The sequence below is a fragment of the Lithobates pipiens genome, unplaced genomic scaffold (genome assembly GCF_037356315.1).
Source record: "Lithobates pipiens isolate NorthernLeopardFrog02 unplaced genomic scaffold, aLitPip1_a1.2 Scaffold_98, whole genome shotgun sequence".
Classification (NCBI taxonomy): domain Eukaryota; kingdom Metazoa; phylum Chordata; class Amphibia; order Anura; family Ranidae; genus Lithobates; species Lithobates pipiens.
The window spans coordinates 253,811-272,613 of NW_027507921.1; the positions used below are offsets into that span (position 1 = coordinate 253,811).

Here is an 18,803-nt window from a genome sequence, read left to right on the forward strand (position 1 = left end):
TCAATCTATTAGCTATTACTTTAGCAAAGAGTTTTACATCATGGTTTAGTAGGGATATAGGACGAAAATTTTGTGTGGAGGTGGGTTCCTTCCCTGGCTTCGGAATTGTTATGATTAAAGCTTTCAACATTTCATGTGGAAGAGAGGCCGAGGAGGCAGCCGAATTAAACACTGGAGTAATATGTTTGGTGAGAATATGGTGAAATTGTTTAAAATATTCACCCACAAAGCCATCAGGCCCGGGTGCTTTGTTGTTAGGTAAGGATTGGATGGCATGAGTAATTTCTGCTACCGTGAAGGGTGCATTTAGTTCAGTTAGTTGGGAGGGAGATAGGCTAGGCAAACAAGTTGTATCTAAAAATGCTTTGATTTGTAGGGATGTTGGTTGGTCTTGGTTATCTTTCAAGTTATAGAGAGCACTATAATAGGTGCTAAAGGCGTTTGCGATGGCTTGTGGATCAGTCAGTTTGACACTGGTATGTGGGTGATGGACGTAAGGAATACGGAACTTAGTGGAGTATCCCTTAATTTGATGGGAGAGCAGTTTGCCTGGCTTATTACTTTCCGCATAAAATCTCATTTTTAATCGTTTTTGGTGTTTGTCATGGGTTTCAATCAATAAGGCCCTGAGTTCTAATCTGAGGGCAATGAGTTTAGCCTTAAGTGCTTGTGTGGGAGTGTGCTTGTTAAGGAGATCAGTAGTTTGGATGTTTGTCAATAAGGTGTTCATTCGCTGCCTCCTTTGCCTCTTATCTCTAGCCCCTAGTTGAATAAAAAGACCGCGCATATATGCTTTATGCACTAACCAAAGAATATGAGGGTCAGTCACTGAGCCAGTGTTATTTTCAAAGAATGACATTAGATTGTCCTGTAGAACCTGTGCATGTTGTGGGGATTGCAGTATCCTGGTGTTCAATCTCCATAAATAAGTTGGATTACATTTAGTGGTATCCTCAATGGTCAAGCTTACAGGGGAGTGGTCAGACCAGGTGGTCAGATGTATATTTGAAGCAGATATTTTCTGCAGAGTCCATTCATCTGTGAGAAAAAGGTCTATACGGGAATATGAATTGTGACAAGGAGAGAAAAATGTGAAGTCTTTTTCGTCTGCGTGGATGCATCGCCATCCATGCATTAGTTCAGGACGTTTCCTTGTGGTGTGAGATGATGCATCTAGGATAGGATCAGGGGTGCAGTTGAAGTCACCACACCATACAATAGCGTCATGTTGAATTTCCTTAACTTTTTTATGTAACTTTCATAGGAAACGAGATTGATGTGTATTGGGGACATATACATTGACTATAGTGTAAGGGGCATCATTAATATAACATTTCAGAATAATATACCGTCCTCCTGAGTCAAGAAAACATTGGTCTTGTCGGAAAGTCAAGGAGTTGTTAATGGCTATGAGCACTCCCTTTTTTTTTTGATCCGCATTGGCTGTGTAGATGGTAGCAAAGTTTCTGTTGGTGCAGGAGGGGGGGTTACTGGCTAGGAAGTGTGTCTCTTGTGCACATAATATGTCGCATTTGGTTTGTTTAGCTAGAGCCCATAAGGAGGCTCTTTTGGCGGGATGGTTCAGACCCTTAGCATTAATTGTAACAATGGTTATTGTCATGGTGTGAGCTTGAGGGATAGCTGTTGTAACTGAAAGTAGGAATACCGTCGCTTACTTCAGAGATGAGGACGATGTCCGCTTCGTGCGCAAGAAACTGGTCAATATATGTCGTTGAGGAGAGATCGTCTATCAATCTGCGTGTGCGGTTCCGAGAAGGGTTGCAGAGGTAGTCCTTAGGATGAGAAACCAGCAGTGGAACTTGAATACCTGTAGGGGATGAGGGAGAAGAAAAGCAAACAAAAAAGAGAGAAACAAAGAAAAAAATAGGGAACGAGACTGAGGAGCTCCCCAGGGGTTGGTTATTAGAGCAACAGGGAGAGAGTGATACTTGGGGTATAAAAAGGTGAGATTAGAACAAAAAACAGTTCTCAGGGTACTGGAACGACACTCCGGTGTCCGGAAGAAAAAAAAAAGACCCTGGAGGGGGGTAACAGTCTAATACGACCGAGTGTGATCAGGAGTCACATCCAATCGGCCCTAATAAGATATGGTACCGCAGCCAATTAATGAGGCAGTGCGCTCCTATTTCCTCTCTGTGGAAGAGGATGGGTTATTATGGAACCCGTGTTGCTTTGATCCATTGAAACCAGATCAGTATTGGATGGGATAATGGCCCACGCTCGCAACATATGCAGCCCTTGTTCGACTGAGGAGACCACATGCTTTGATCCAGCATGATTGATGGATATTTTGGCAGGAGCAATCCATTGGTATTGGATTTGGTTTTAGTAATGTTGTTCAGTTGCCTACGTCTGCTCAGGGTGTGCTGGGAGAGGTCGGCGAAGATTTGGAGGTGAGTATAAGGTTCAGGTAACGTTGGCATAGCCCTCACTTTCTGCATAAATTGCTCCTTAATATGAAAAAAGTGCACTCTGAGAATGACATCTCTGGGAGTGGTATCAGGCAAAAAAGCAGGTTTTGGTAATCTATGAATACGGTCCACAAGCAGTTCCATATTTTTAGCTTCTGGGAGTACCGATTTGATTAGGCCTTTCGCAAAGGCAGGAAGTTCAGTATTTTGTACTGATTCCGGGACCCCACGGATTTTAAAATTATTGCGGCGGGCTCTGTCCTCCAAATTTGCCAGTTTATCAGTTAACCATTTTGTTTCCTGGGCCTGTGCTTCTTGTGAATCAATTATGTCGTTTATGGTGGCAGTCATGGCGTCAGCATTAGATTCTATATGGGTGACTCTGTTATCCAATATTGCCAGATTATTGCCAAAACCCTGCAGGACCGACATTATGTCTGACTGTAAGGAGCTGCGGAGGGACATAAGCATTTCCTTGAGGGTAGTGTCCATAACAGCCTGGCCTACTGTGGGAAAGGAAGCAATGGCATCCGTTTGAGGGCTCTGTAATGGTAGGCCATAGGACAGCCCTGTTCTATTGTCTCCTTTCTGGTTTGTTTCTGAGGCATCCATCCTCATTTTACTTTTAGCAGGGCTGTGTGAGGAAGGAGACCCGGGAGGAGAACGTAAATCATTCCCTGATGCTCAGGGACTTACCCGCGTGTCGTTTGTATCAGAGCGGTCGTTTCTCCCTTGAAGACGACTGGGATGTTCCGCTGTGGTAACATGTTCACCCGCCGCGGCGCCATCTTGGCCTCGCCGCGCAGACGGCTGATACATAAAGGCCGTCAGTTTGCGGGGAAGCCTGGTCTCCTTTCGTTTCAACGACATACAGCGGGTGTTCGCACTGCCGAACGAAGTAGTTAAAAAGGCTGGGGTCCGCTCGTAGCCGCTGTAAGTCGCCATTTCAGTCACGCGCCGGCCACGCCCCCAATAACTGTGTTATTAATGTTTCAAGTTGCTATTTGGTATTTTTTTCCTATTGTTTAACCACTTTCAGACCGGACCATTTTGCTGGCTTAAGACCAGACCACTTTTTGCGATTCGGCACTTTAACTGACAATTGCGTGGTCATGCGACGTGGCTCCCAAACAAAATTGATGTATTTTTTTCCCCACAAATAGAGCTTTCTTTTGGTGGTATTTGATTGCCTCTATAAAGGAAAACTAGTGCGCTTCACCTAATAATTCATAGGAAGACTAAATGAATACAAAATATTAAATATTGAATGAGTACAAATTACTATGCACAGGAAGCAGCCAGCATAAAAACAGTGATCTCAGCACCGAAAGTGAGTAAAGTAAATATAAATAAAAATGCGGCGCTACCTAAAAGTGTTTATATATATACAATGAGTAATATTACCAAAATAGAAAATAAAAATAAAAATATAGTGCAAATAAAATACTATCCACTACATGATAAATACAGCATATATAGTGCAAAAAAGAATTATATCTGCATAAATATTCCAAATGCAAAAGAACGTACAAAAAATATATATAAAAGTGCAAGTACGTGAAAAAATCAATCCAGTGATTAAATATAAATATTCAATATAAACAAGTGATTGTCCATAAATAAAACGTGCACTGATGACTGATAAACTTGCAAAAATAAAGTTCATGCAGAAAGTGTAGAAATCATTTCCCAAAAGTGACAATCCACTGCAAACTTCAGTGCTTAAAGAGTGCACCACCTATTTCCCCCAGCCTCTCACCTCCAATAACTGGTAAATAGGCACTGTGTGTAATTAAAGTAGCTGCTGGCTCCTTATTCATTCAGTCACACTGCTCCACCGCTGTCAGTATCTCACTGTATGGCTATGTAGTACATGCCCTCCCAATAACTCCAGGATGTCCAACCGGTATAAGATGGAAGAAGACAGAGGGGCTTTCATGTGTAGTAATTAGCTAATTTATTTTATTAAAAGATAAAATCCACACTTACATAGACATAAACAGCAGAGTGTGCAGCAGACGCGGACTTCCGGTTTCGGCCGTAACCGGAAGTGATAGGTCCGACACCAAATTCCTTCCCTGACGCGTTGCGTTACAGCACGTAACTTTTTCAAAGGGTTTTTATTTTTTGTGCTATAAACGAAAATAGAGCGACAATTTTGAAAAAACACATTATTTTTTACTTTTTGTTATAATAAATATCCCACAAAAATATATAAAAAAACTTTTTTTTTCCCTCAGTTTAGGCCGATACGTATTCTTCTACATATTTTTGGTAAAAAAATCGCAATACGCGATTATTGATTGGTTTGCACAAAAGTTATAGCATTTACAAAATAGGGGATATTTTTATGGCATTTTTATTAATATTTTTTTTTTTTTTAGTAATGTCGGCAATCAGCAATTTTTATTGTGACTGCAACATTATGGCGGACACATCGGACATTTTTGACACATTTTTGGGACCATTGTCATTTATACAGCAATCAATGCTATACAAATGCATTGATTCCTGTGTAAATGACACTGGCAGTGAAGGGGTTAACCAGGGGGTGGCAGTGTAGGGGTTAAGCATTCCTAGGGGTGTGTTACTAACTGTGGGGGGCTGGGTTTTGTGTTAATGAACACTGATCTCTGCTCCAATCACATGGAGCAGAGATCAGCATCACTAGTTGCTAGGCAGAACGGGAAGATGCTGTTTACAATGGCATCTCCCCATTTATCCACCCCGTGAGACGATCGCGGGTATCTCCACGGCGATCAAGTCTGCGGGACCCGCGACCAGACTCACGGGGGTCCCGCGAGCATGCCACCGGCGGTGTGCACACAATGGCAGGGCGGCATTTAAAAATGGATGTACCTGTATGTCAATATGCCTGCCCGTGCCAGTCTGCCGACATACATCGGCGTGCGCCGGTCGGGAACTGGTTAAAAACCTCAAATAAAAATAAATAAAAAAACAACAAATAAATATAAAAGCTCAAGGTAAAAGATGTAGAATCATATTTACTTTTATTTTAGTTATGCATTTTCCTTTTTTATTTCAAACATTTCATGCACAGCCATAATCACTGATCATGCATGATATAGTTTAAAAATCTGGAAAAGTAAACAGCCACAAAATTGAAGACATGTATGCCCTTTCCTTTGTTTTATGTTGATGTGTTTTGATCAACTATAGCATGTCACTATGCAATGCATAGAAAATAATTATTGCGCAGGTAGGAAAAAAAAAACTGCTGCTGGCAACAACACAATAGGACATCTTACGGAATGGCAGAATAAAAATGAAAATTTGCCACGCAAAGCATTTCATTAAATATGGTGAAAAGAAATCCATAATGTGAAGGAGTTCATGCTATTCTTCATAGTGACAAAAATAATAATTCAAAGTCTGAAATTCCCCTAGTATGAATCCAAATTGAGTGAATGAGGTGAATAAAAGTGCCGATCAACCAAGTGCACCTCCACCGTTTACACACACAAATCCACGTTCCTGCTCTGTAACCAGGGCTGGATTAACGTAGGGGCTATTGGAGCTGCAGCTCCAGGTCCCTACCATAATATAGGCCCAGACACCCAGAAAGGACAATCTGCTCATGGAAAGCAATGGGCCAACGGGAAGAGATCTCCCCTGACGGCCCTGCATTCCACATGCACTGCCTGGGCAAGGTGGTGGAATTGATAATGGACACTGCATGAGCAGTCCCAACAGAAGCCTGGACTCTTACAGAAGTTGGCAAATCAAATGCCAGGCTTCCCTAGTGTTATGCCTGTGCGGATGCACCCTTTTGAGTTTGGGTGCATGCCAGCACAGGCTCTTGGAAAGCAGGAGGGTGCGCAGTAAAAGGTCCACCAAAATTCTCAGCACCAAGCACATGATGCTCTTAACCCGGCCCTGTTTGTAACAAGTGATCGCGAGTGCCCGGCGTACATCGACGGCAGGTACGCGCATTGGCTCCTCAGTAACGCGACGGGCGTGCGCTGTCCTCCCGCAGCGCACACCCCCTAAACCATCAGAAAGCCTTGGATGTCCTATGACGCCCGCCCAGGATGGGAGATCCCATCTGAGGACGTCATATGACAATCGGCGGGTAGGGAAGTGGTTAAAGCAGAACTCCAGCTTTGTTAACTTATTAGACATTTGTATCACTTGTATTGTTGCACTGTATGTTATTTTTTATTTTTTTCATTTATGTGTAGATCGTTTTATTAGCACTGTAAAAGCACTTTCTCTTTATGAGCCTTTCTCAATAAGTTCTGTTTGCCTCAGAATTAGCTTTTACCAATAAAAATGCAAAAGCAGGTTAATGCAGATTAGAAATAGGTCACAAGCAAGCCAAAAGGAGCTCAGCTGCAGGTAAAATGCATCTGTCAATGAACAGTGAATGCTCTCAGAAGCATCTGAACCTGATGTCAAATGCAAGCAGAATCCCCCTAAAGCAAGCTGCTAGGGATGAGCCGAACACCCCCCGGTTCGGTTCGCACCAGAACCTGCGAACGGACCGAAAGTTCGCACGAACGTTAGAACCCTATTAATTACAATGGACGCAAATGTTCGAAATCGAAAAAGTGCTAATTATAACGGCCAATATGCATGTTATTGTCCTAAAAAGGGTTTGGGGACCTGGGACCTGCCACAGGGGACATGTATCAATGCAAAAATAAGTTTTTTCTTGAGCAGTCATTTTAATGATGCATAAAGTGAACAAAAAAAGTGAAATATTACTTTAAATATCATACCTGGGGGATATCTAAAGTATGCCTGTGAAGTGGCATGTGTTTCCCATGTTTAGAACAGTCCCTGCACAAAATGACATTTGTAAAGGAAAAATAGCTATTTAAAACTGCTTGCGGCTATTAAAGCATTAAGTAATTATTAAGTAATGTCTTGTCCTGGCAATATGGAGGAAAATCTTTGAGAAAAATGGCATGGCTACCCCATCACCCCCCAACCTCAGCCCATTACCAGCCCCTTTGGGTCTTGTATGGATATTAAGGGGAACCCCGCACCCAAAATATGTTATGTTAATGTTAGGCAGATGCCTGTGTTGCACAAATGAACTACACAACACCAGCAACGAGGGGGCAGATTCAGGTGTATGCTGTGCAGGAGGCACACTACACTGACTGAATATTAGGCAGATGCCTGTGTTGCACCAATCAACTACACAACACCAGCAATGGGGGGGGGGGGGGGTAGAATCAGGTGTATGCTGTGCAGGAGGCACACTACACCCACTGTAACAGTACTAGGTTAGGAAGCAAAGCAAGGCAAAGCTGACACTGTCCCTGCCTATCCTGCGCTCTCCCTGAACACTACACTCATTGTAACAGTGCTATCTAAAGAAGTAAAGCACAGCTGACACTGTCCCTGCCTATCCTTCTCTCTATGAACGCCACAACACACTACACAAGGCCGCCGCGCTGGCGGCCTTATATAGCGTGGGGCATGTACTAAACCCCCTGAGCTATAATTGGCCTGTGGCCAATTATGCCTCTCCTCGCTGCCGGCGCTGTGATTGGCCAAGCATGCGGGGTCACAGAGCATGCTTGGCCAATCATCAGCCAGCAATGCACTGTGACTGGCGCAGTGCATTGTGGGCCGTTCGTATCACACAAATTTGATCCGAACGGCCCACAAAGTTCTGTTTTCGCCGAACGGACGAACGGCTGAATGGACGATGTTCGATTAGAACATGGGTTTGAATCGAACACCGGGCTCATCCCTACAAGCTGCATTTGCCCATTGACATGAGTCCAAAATCCATTGTCACAGGCCCTATCTGTATTGTTCTGGGTCTGTGCAGGGCAGCTGATAAGGCAATGCAGCCAGCCCTCCTGTACTAGGCCTAGTACTGTACTAGGCATCAGTTCAAAAGGGGGGCGCAGGCACAGTGCCGGCTGTACTGCCTTATTGCTGACACTTGTGACTTTTGTGCATCCCCCTGCAGCTCTTCCTCCTTCTCCTCCTCTCTTTCCCACCAGCTGTGCTGCAGGGGGTTGGTTTTATTATCTGTGCCCTCGTCCACCTGCTGTTGGGCCCCTCTCCCCTGCAGCGCTGTGGGCTTCCCTCCTCTTCCTGCAGCTGCTGAGGGCACAGAGAAGGATTGTTTCAGGATAGAAAGCAGGGGGCCAGTAAATATGTAATTTACTAGCCCCTCCCCTTCCTGAATGAACACAGTGAACAATTGGTACCGATCACTCACTGTGTATATTCATCACTGAAGCATAGTAAACTGTGTTTCCTATGTTTCAGTTTGTGAATGAGTGGGAAGCCTCAGAGCGCATCTATTCATTAACTGTCCATAGTAGCTCAGGCTGCTCAGGCTCAGACCGATTAATCTATGTCCTCATTCCCTTTCTCAAAAAAGAACAAACATTTGGGACTTTAAATGAGGCATATACTGTATAATAAAGGTGACTCCATCCCTAATTGTCAGTGTGACAGTGGGGTCACTTTGGACACAGGGTGAATAAAAGAAACCCCCGATATGGTCTGTGATAGCCATATTCAAGGCTGTATAATACATTGTATATAAATTGGATGTATACTGTATGTGGGGGTTAAGTGTCATTGCTGTGAGGAATTAAGTTGTTTTGCATTTCTATTGTTCATTTAAGTCTATCCTTGTGTGTATTGTAAAGTGCCAGACAGACTGGCTGCTAACCCTTTGTGAAAAGATGTGTATTGGGTGGGATCGTTTTTAAGCCTAGCAGACGTCTTGGGATGTGTGGGTGGAGCTGGGCTCTTGTTCATGTTAAAGCATGTGCCTTGAATTGTGTATAAAGTTACAATGTTGGTTTTTAATAAATTCATTCCTACTACAGAAGGGACAGAGTGCGTCTCGTCTTTTTGCCAGAGGGGTCGGCTTCTATAGGAAAGGGTCGTTTAGCTGTGGATATTGGTAGCGAGTGGATGTGTGTCCAGAAGAGGGAACATCGTAAACTGCGTTAACCCCCTTTATATTAGGGGAGCCGTTACAGTCAGAAACCATGAATCAGACTGAAACAGAAGTACAGCTAAATCTCACTTGTTTAGTAATAACAAAAAGAGGGTAAACAGAGTAAACAAAGTCAAAACATGGCCAGAGTTCAGGAACCAGAATGGATAGTAAGACAAACCAAAACGTCAGGGAGCCAGAAATGAGCGTAGTAGAACAGCAAGCAGGATCTGGAGCCAGAAGGTATGTCTTTAACAGAAACACAGAAGAGCGTCTCTAGACATGTGACCAAGGTGAAGGCTGAGATCATCTGGGCTGGACGGCTTATGTAGGCAGGACTGGTGAGCAGGATATCAGCAACAGGTGAGTCACTGTGGAGAGAAATGGGATCTGGCAACTAGCCGACAGCTGAGCCCAGCCCTGACACTAATTCATTTAAAAGAAAGGAAGGCTTGGGACTTTGAGTGAGATGTGTGATAGTAGTAGGTAAATTCTAATATAAATGAACATAATATACAGTGGAACCTTGGTTTACGAGTAACTTGGTTAACAAGCGTTTTGAAAGAAGAACACTTTTATTTTTTTATTCTGACTTGGTTTGCGAGTGTTGTCTTGCAAAACTAGCAGAATTCAAGCTAATGGGGTGTGCAGTATGGCATTTGGCCAGAGGTGCGGGGGCAGTGGTGACACTCGGAATGGTTTAGAGCCATTTGGAAATACTCAGAAACGCTCAGATATACTCCATTCCCAAATGTTTCAAGCCTTTCTGAGTTGAGCCGAGCTGTCCCAGAGTATTTATGACTCTCTCTGGCACCCTCCCACCTCTGACCACATATGGTATTGCATGCAAAAGAAGTCAATGCGAATTGAATTATCTTCGTTTCCATTGACTTCTATGGGGAAACTCGCTTTGATATGAGAGTCCTTTGGATAACAAGCATTCTCCTGGAATGGATTATGCTCGTAATCCAAGGTACCATTTTGAGTGATTCTTTAATGTGCAGCTCAAAGTAATGTCTTTTGATCTGCAAAAAATGACAGTTCTGGCAACTTTGGAAGTTAAAAAAAAACAAAAAAAAAACGTTTTTACCAATGCAAAGTTTATTTCAGTCCAGTGGTGTAGATAAAGAGTGGTGATCCAAACGTACCCAGGTTTGGTTCAGCGAATTTATTAAAATTTCGATACTGCGCCCTAAGAAAATCAATGGGAGCCAAACGTTTGTTTTCAGTAATGGCTATTTTCTAAGCAAAAAATCCAGGGATTGAAAAGAAAGGGTCGAGCACTGATCTGGGAGACATGTACGTGGAATTACAAACATTACCATTACATTAACATTACCTTATATTATATTACATGTTCAGACTGTTGGAGTCAGGGACACTATATTCTGGCATCATGTAAATTGCATGCCTATTTGTTTACTTTACTTTTGCATAATTACTTGGCTTACATACAGTGGCAGTAAGCCAATATGATTGTTTTTTGACCTATAAGAATTTTTTTAATAGCTAATTTTTCGCAAAAGATTTGTTGTGTAGAAGTGTTAATTCAGCATTGGAAACAGAAGAGGCAATACAGCCAAAAGAGATTGCTATATAGCCGAAATACGGCTACAGAGCCGTTGGCTTATTCTGGGAGGGCGTCCATGGACCCCTGGGGCAGATGGGCAGATGTTTACCATGTGATCTCTCTGTCAAATGACGGCGCAATCACTTGTAAACAAACCGGTGTCATGACGTGACGCCGGTTTGTTTACAAGTGATTGCGCCGTCATTTGATGGAGCGATCACATGGTAAACATCCACTATCCACCTCTATCCACCGCTATCCTCCCCTCGCTCTGTCCTGATCAATACAGAGCAAGGGGAGAGGGGGAGAGATGGCAGCAGTGCTGTGGGCTGGATGTGTAGTGCCCACAGTGCTGCTCAGTGACAATAATCTGCAGTACTCTGCCCATACTCTGCAACACTGTGCAATACTCTGCCAATAATCTGCAACACCATGCAATACTCTGCAATACTCTGCAATAAACTGCCAATACTCTGCCAATACTTGCCAATACTCGCCAATACTCTGCCAATACTCGCCAATACTTTGCCAATACTCTGCAATAAATTTTAAAAGAAACAAATATTTTTTTTTTTTTTTTACCAAATTTTCTGTCTTTTTTGATTAACTAGATGCCGACCGCCGGGCGTCAAATGACGACCAGGCGGCGCACCTATTGTGGCGGGAGGCCGTCATATGATGGCCTCCCGTTTAAACAGGGAATGCGCGCGATCGTGCGCGTGCATCCCTGTTTCTTCGGTGGCGGTGTGTCATGGAGACACCGCTCGCCACCGAAGGGGGTGAACAGCCATTCGTTATGGCTGTTTACCACGTGATCGGCCGTGATAAAGTCACGGCCGATCACAGATGGTCACACCCCGAACGTGCACGGCGCATGCGCGTGATCGCGAGCACGCTGCGCGTGCACGTCGGTGGTGGCGTGTTCCCCGGGAACACTGCTCATCACCGACGCTGGTAAACAGCCATTGGCCGGCTGTTTACCCACATGGTCGGCTGTGATCCTTTCACAGCCGATCACTAAAATGTAAACAAACCACGGTAACGAGATGTTACCGGGTTGTTCTCCTCCTCACACACCGATCGTGTGTGAGGAGGAGATTGCGGTAACATCTCGTTACCGCCTAGTGTACACCAATCACACTGATTGCCTGCCTGCCCCCCCCCCAATAAAGAGGACCTGTCACCACCCCTCATAGTACCTGTCAATCACAGTCCATCAGAGTACCTGTCACAGCCCATCAGAGTACCCGAGTACCTGTCACAGCCCATCAGAGTACCCGAGTACCTGTCCCAGCCCATCTGAGTACCCGAGTACCTGTCCCAGTTTATCTGAGTACCCGAGTACCTGTCACGGCCCATCTGAGTACCCGAGTACCTGTCACAGTTCATCTGAGTACCTGAGTACCTGTCACAGCCCATCAGAGTACCCGAGTACCTGTCACGGCCCATCAGGGTACCTGAGTACCTGTCACAGTCCATCAGGGTACCCGAGTACCTGTTCCAGTCCATCTGAGTACCCGAGTACCTGTTCCAGCCCATCTGAGTACCCGAGTACCTGTCACAGTCCATCTGAGTACCCGAGTACCTGTCACAGTCCATCTGTGTCCCAGAGTACCTGTCACAGTCCATCTGAGTACCCGAGTACCTGTCACAGTCCATCTGAGTACCCGAGTACCTGTCACAGTTCATCTGAGTACCCGAGTACCTGTCACAGTTCATCTGAGTACCCATCACAGTCCATATGAGTACCTGTCAACGCCCTTCAGAGTACCCAAATACCAGTCACCAAACCATCAGAGTACCTGTCACCAGGCCATCAGAGTACCCGAGTACCTGTCACCAGGCCATCAGACTACCCGAGTACCTGTCACCAGGCCATCAGAGTACCCGAGCACCTGTCACCAGGCCATCAGAGTACCCAAGTACCTATCTCCAGCCCAACAGAGTACCCGAGTACCTATTTGCAGCCCATGTCTCATAGAACATACGTTGGGGTGTTTGCTTTCCAAAATGGGGTCATTTTGTGGGTAATTTCACTGTCCTGGTGGTCCAGGACCTTCAAAAGTGTGATAGGTAGGAATGAAATGAGATGTGTCATGTATGCTCCTAGAACGCCTGAACGTACTACTTCAATGTTCGGCCTCTCTATGTGGTCAGGCTGTGTAAAAGTCCTACACATGTAGTATCGCCATACTCGAGAGGAGTAGCAGAATGTATTTTGGGGTGTAATTTTTGCTATATACATGCTATGTGTTAGAAATATCTCATAAATTGACAATTTTGTGTAAAAAAAAAATTGCTATATACATGCTATGTGTTAGAAATATCTCATAAATTGACAATTTTGTGTAAAAAAAAAATGCGTTTTAATTTTTTTCCACATATTCCAAAAACTTCTGGAAAAAAATTAACCATTCAAAAGACTCATTATGCCTCACAGATTATACGTTGGGGTGTTTTCTTTCCAAAATGGGGTCATTTTATGGGAAATTCCATTGTCCTGGTACTCCAGGGACTTCAAAAGTGTAATAGATGGTTGAGAAATGAGATGTGTCATTTTTGCTCGTAGAACGTCTGAAGGTACTACATCAATGTTAGTGCTCTGTATGTGGCCAGGCTGTGTAAAAGTCTCACACATGTGGTATCACCGTACTCGGGAAGAGTAGCAGAATGTATTTTGGGGTGTAATTTGTTGTATGCATATGCTGTGTGTGAGAAATAACCTGGTAATATGACAATTTTGTAAAAATAATAATAAAAAAAAAAATCTTCATTTTGCAAAGAATTGTGGGAAAAAATGACAACTTAAAAAAACTCACCATGCTACTTACTTAATACCTTGGAATGTCTACTTTGTAAAAAGGGGTCATTTGGGGGGTATTTGTACTTTCCTGACTTGTTAGTGTCTCAAGAAATGAGGTACACCTGATGTACTGAAGGCCTGATCAGAAGTGATCAATTTTCAGTGATTGGCACCATAGTTTGTAGACTCTATAACTTTCACAAAGACCAAATAATATACACTAATGTGGGTTATTTTTACCAAAGATATGTAGCAGTATAAATTTTGGCCAAAATTTATGAAGAAAAATTACTAATTAGCAAAAATTTATGATAGAAACAAAGAAAAAAGCATTTTTTTCACAAAATTTACGTTTTATTTTATTTATAGCACAAAAAATAAAAAGCCCACTAGTGATTAAATACCACTAAAAGAAAGCTCTATTTGTGTGGAAAAAAGGACGCAAGTTTCATATGGATACAGTGTTGGATGACTGGGTAATTGTCATTCAAACTGTGAGAGCGCTGAAAGCTGAAAATTGGTCTGGTCAGGAAGGGGGTGTAACTGCACTGTATTGAGGTGGTTAAAAACTCTCTGAAAAAAGACAGACTTTCTGCGCATACCATGAGGTGGTATTTATATAAAAAATATTGTTTTACTACAAAGTAGATTAAAATAGCATACAACAACCTACAACACCCTATTACTTGACAAGGTAAACAGATACCCAATAAAACAGACATAGAGGTTTGGATCCTTTCATTGAGATAAATGTGAAGTCGTAGTAAATACGAGATAGATCTGTATCATACATATATGCATATATATATATATATATATATATATATATATATATATATATATACACAAACACACATTGGAAAGTAACATATAAGAAAGAAACATAACATGACATACAGTATCTCACAAAAGTACAGAGTACACCCCTGTCCAAATTAGGCCCAAAGTGTCAATATTATGTGTGGCCACCATTATTTACCAGCACTACCTTAACCTTCTTGGGCATGAAGTTCACCAGAGCTTCACAGGTTGCCACTGGAGTCCTCTTCCACTCCTTCACGACATCACAGAGCTGGTGGATGTTAGAGACCTTACGCTCCTCCACCTTCCATTTGAGGATGCCCCACAGATGCTCAATAGGCTTTAGATGTGGAGACATGCTTGACCAGTCCATCTCCTTTACCCTCAGCTTCTTTAGCAAGGCAGTGGTAATTTTGATAGTGTGTTTGGGGTCGTTATCATGCTGGAATACTGCCATGCGGTCTCTGAAGGGAGGGGATCATGCTCTGCTTCAGTATGTCACAGTACATGTTGGCATTCATGGTTCCCTCAATGATCTGTAGCTCCCCATTGCCAGCAGCACTCATGCAGCCCCAGACCATGACATTCCCACCACCATACTTGACTGTAGGCAAGACACACTTGTCTTTGTACTCCTCACCTGGTTGCTGCCACACACGCTTGAAACCATCTGAACAAAATAAGTAATCCATGTCCTTAGTCTGCTTGCCTTCAGCAAACTGCTGGCTTTCCTGTGCATCATCTTTAAAAGAGGCTCCCTTCTGCTAGGACAGCCATGCAGACCAATTTGATGCAGGGTGCGGCGTATGGTCTGAGCACTGACTGGCTGACCCCCCACCCCTTCAACCTCTGCAGCAATGCTGGCAGCACTCATATGTCTATTTCCCAAAGACAACCTCTGGATATGCTTAGTAGGATATAAGCATGTGCACTCAACTTCTTTGGTCGACCATGGCGAATCCTGTTCTGAGTGGAACCTGTGCTGTTAAACCGCTGTATGGTCTTGGCAATCTTCTTATAGCCTGGGCAATCATTATGCTGAGCAACAATTGTTTTTTTTCAGAACCTCAGAGAGTTCTTTGCCATGAGGTGCCACGTTGAACTTCCAGTGACCAGTATGAGAGAGTGAGAGCGATAACACCGAATTTAACACACCTGTGCCCCATTCACACCTGAGATCTTGTAACACTAATGAGCCACATGGCACCGGGGAGGGAAAATGTCTAATTAGTCCCAATTTGGTGCACTTACTTTTGTTGCCAGAAGTTTAGACATTAAAGGCTGTGTGTTTAAATTACAGGAAGATTACCCAGGCATTCCCTACATTTGCCTCAAAGTTGGCTTGAAGTCACATTGTCATAATCTTTTTATATGGACTATAGACTGAAGGACTTATGAATCAATGGTTGTAGAACGAATCATCTGAGTTTCCATTATTTCTTATGGGAAAATTTGCTTTGATACACGAGTGCTTTGGATTACAAACATGTTTCCGGAACAAATTATACTCGCAATCCAAAGTTTTACTGTACTATATTAGGTGTTTAGCTGTTTTCAACTGTGTGTATGAATTATTAGATAACTGAGAACTTCTCCATGACTAATATGCTTTTTATATTAAACATTAATTGCATTGTTTTTTTTTGTTTTTTTTTGTTTTTTTTGGGGGGCTTTTCTAGACATCTGCTCAACAGTGGTTCCAGGAGGCTATGAAAAGTTTTATACTCCCTTCATAAATTCAAATAAAGTGGTCTGTTTGTCTGTCTGCGAGATCGCTTCTCCAAATTTCCATAACTGTAATACTGGGAAATGTGACCTTAAAACTACAGGACCTCAGTGCTAGTAAGTATTGATTATTAATATACTATATAGTTATATAGTTACATAGTAGGTGAGGTTGAAAAAACACACAAGGCCATCAAGTCCAACCTATGTGAGTGATTATATGTCAGTATTACATTGTATATCCCTGTATGTTGCGGTCGTTCAGGTGCTTATCTAATAGTTTCTTAAAACTGTCGATGCCCCCCACTAAGAACACCGCCTGTGGAAGGGAATTCCACATCCTTGCTGCTCTTACAGTAAAGAACCCTCTATGTAGTTTAAAGGTTAAACCTCTTTTCTTATAATTTTAATGAGTGGCCATGAGTCTTGTTAGACTCCTTTCAGCGAAAACGTTTTATCCCTATTGCAGGATCACCAATACGGTATTTGTATATTAAAATCATATCCTCTCTCAAGCCTCTCTTCTCCAGAGAGAATAAGTTCAGAGCTCGCAACCTTTCCTCATAACTAATATCCTCCAGACCCTTTATTAGCTTTGTTGACCTTCTTTGTACTCGCTCCATTTCCAGTACATCCTTCCTGAGGCCTGGTGCCCGGAACTGGACAGCATACTCCAGGTGCAGCCGGACCAGAGTCTTGTAGAGCGGGAGAATTATCATTTTATCTCTGGAATTAATCCCCTTTTTAATGCATGACAATATTCTGTTTTCTTTGTTAGCAGCAGCTTGGCATTGCATGCCATTGCTGAGCCTGTCATCTACTAGGACCCCCTGGTCATTTTCCATCCTAGATTCCCCCAGAGATTCCCGCCCTCCCCCAGTGTATAGATTGCATTCATATTTTTGCCACCCAAATGCATTATTTTAAATTTTTCTACGTTGAACCTCATTTGCCATGTAGTTGAACACCCATTACATTAATGTGTTCAGATCTTTTTGCAAGGTTTCCACATCCTGCAGAGAAGTTATTGCCCTGGTTAGCTCAGTATCATCCGCAAATACAGAGATGGAACTGTTTACCCCATCCTCCAGGTTGTTTATGAACAAATTATACAGGATTGATCCCAGCAAAGAAACCCTGGGGGACCCCACTATCCACCCCTGACCATATGGTCAAAACTTTATGGATACCTGACCACCACATCACAGATATGGCCAAAAATGTGTGGACATCCCTCCAAATTATTCATGAGTTCAAGTGTTTCAAGTAAAGGGTACAGCTAATACTGCAAAATACTAAGACATTTTATACAATTGTGGAGAAAAATTTATTAAAATGTAAGACTGCAAAATGAGCAAATTGTGTTTCCAGGCAGTGGGAAAAGCAAATAGAATTGTAGGATGCATTACTATAGATGTCACCAGCAGGAGGAATAAGGTCCTGATTCCCGTATATATAGATCTTTAGTTATCACTAGGGAGATCACCAGCAAGAGGAAGGAAATCCTGATTCCTCAATATATTGTGGATCTTTAGTTCTCACTAGAGGTGGTCCAAAAGGTCCCCTGTTCGGTTTGCGGCAGAACTTTCAAACATCACAAATGTTTGGAACTGAATAATGAACCCCATTGAAGTCTATGGGACTCAACCTGGACCCAACCTGGAAAAATAAAAATTGCCCATTTTGAAGGCTTATATGCAAGTAATTGGCCATACAGTAGCTGAGGGTCCAGGTATTGCCCTGGGGGACATCAATTAATGAAAAAATGAGCAGTGATTTACTGAGGCTTAAAGTAAAACCATCAAAATGAGAAATAACAATAAAAATGAAATATTTTAGTGCCTGGGGAATAGAATATCCCGGGTATAGAACATGCTGCAGCAATAATGACATTTATAAAGCCAAAAAAAAAAAGATTTTCCATTCAAGCTTTTTTTATTTTATAAGCAACCGCTTGGGGGGGGGGGGGGGGGGGTGGCAGTATAATGAGGCCACAATTCAGTGCACTCAGAACAAGATTAAGAGATTTTTGGGATAAATTCTGGTGCAGTGGCGGCCCATTCATGTGGGGCGAATGGGCACCGCCCCCACCCCCGGCCGCCAGACACAGTGCACTATGGGAAGTGCCACGTCAATGCAATCACGAGATTGCAGACGAGGCGCTTCATTTGCAAAGCGCTGAACAGCTTCTGCCCGTAGTATTACTACGGGCAGGAGCTTTGTTATTCAAGTTAAGAGGTTACTTCCGGTTTCCCTGATCCAGAGGGAAGTGACGTTGGCAGCTCTGTGGAACGCACGGCCCGAGCGGAGCTGCCTGTAAGGTAAGTAAGTGAGGTTGCATATGATGGAGTACAGTGAGGCTGCATATGATGGGGCACAGTGAGGCTGCATATGATGGGTAGATCGTCCGAATTTCAGCTATTTTCGTTTTCGTTTTGACAAACGATAACGAAAGCACAAAATCCGAAAAACGAAAGATCCGACATAAATAAATGCTTTATTTTCGTTTTCATTGTTACAACAGTTCGA

The 18,803-nt window shown here is 43.0% G+C and overlaps 1 protein-coding gene across 7 annotated transcripts in view; it reads left to right on the top strand.

The window, feature by feature from the left end:
- LOC143973780 (uncharacterized) overlaps nt 1–18,803 on the top strand; it is a 183,197-nt gene that overhangs the window by 120,798 nt on the left and 43,596 nt on the right. For all 7 annotated transcript variants that reach the window (XM_077474635.1, XM_077474638.1, XM_077474632.1 and 4 more), the window contains one exon: nt 16,229–16,391. In XM_077474635.1, coding sequence (XP_077330761.1) covers nt 16,229–16,391 — 163 coding nt within the window. The remainder of the gene's footprint in view (nt 1–16,228; nt 16,392–18,803) is intronic.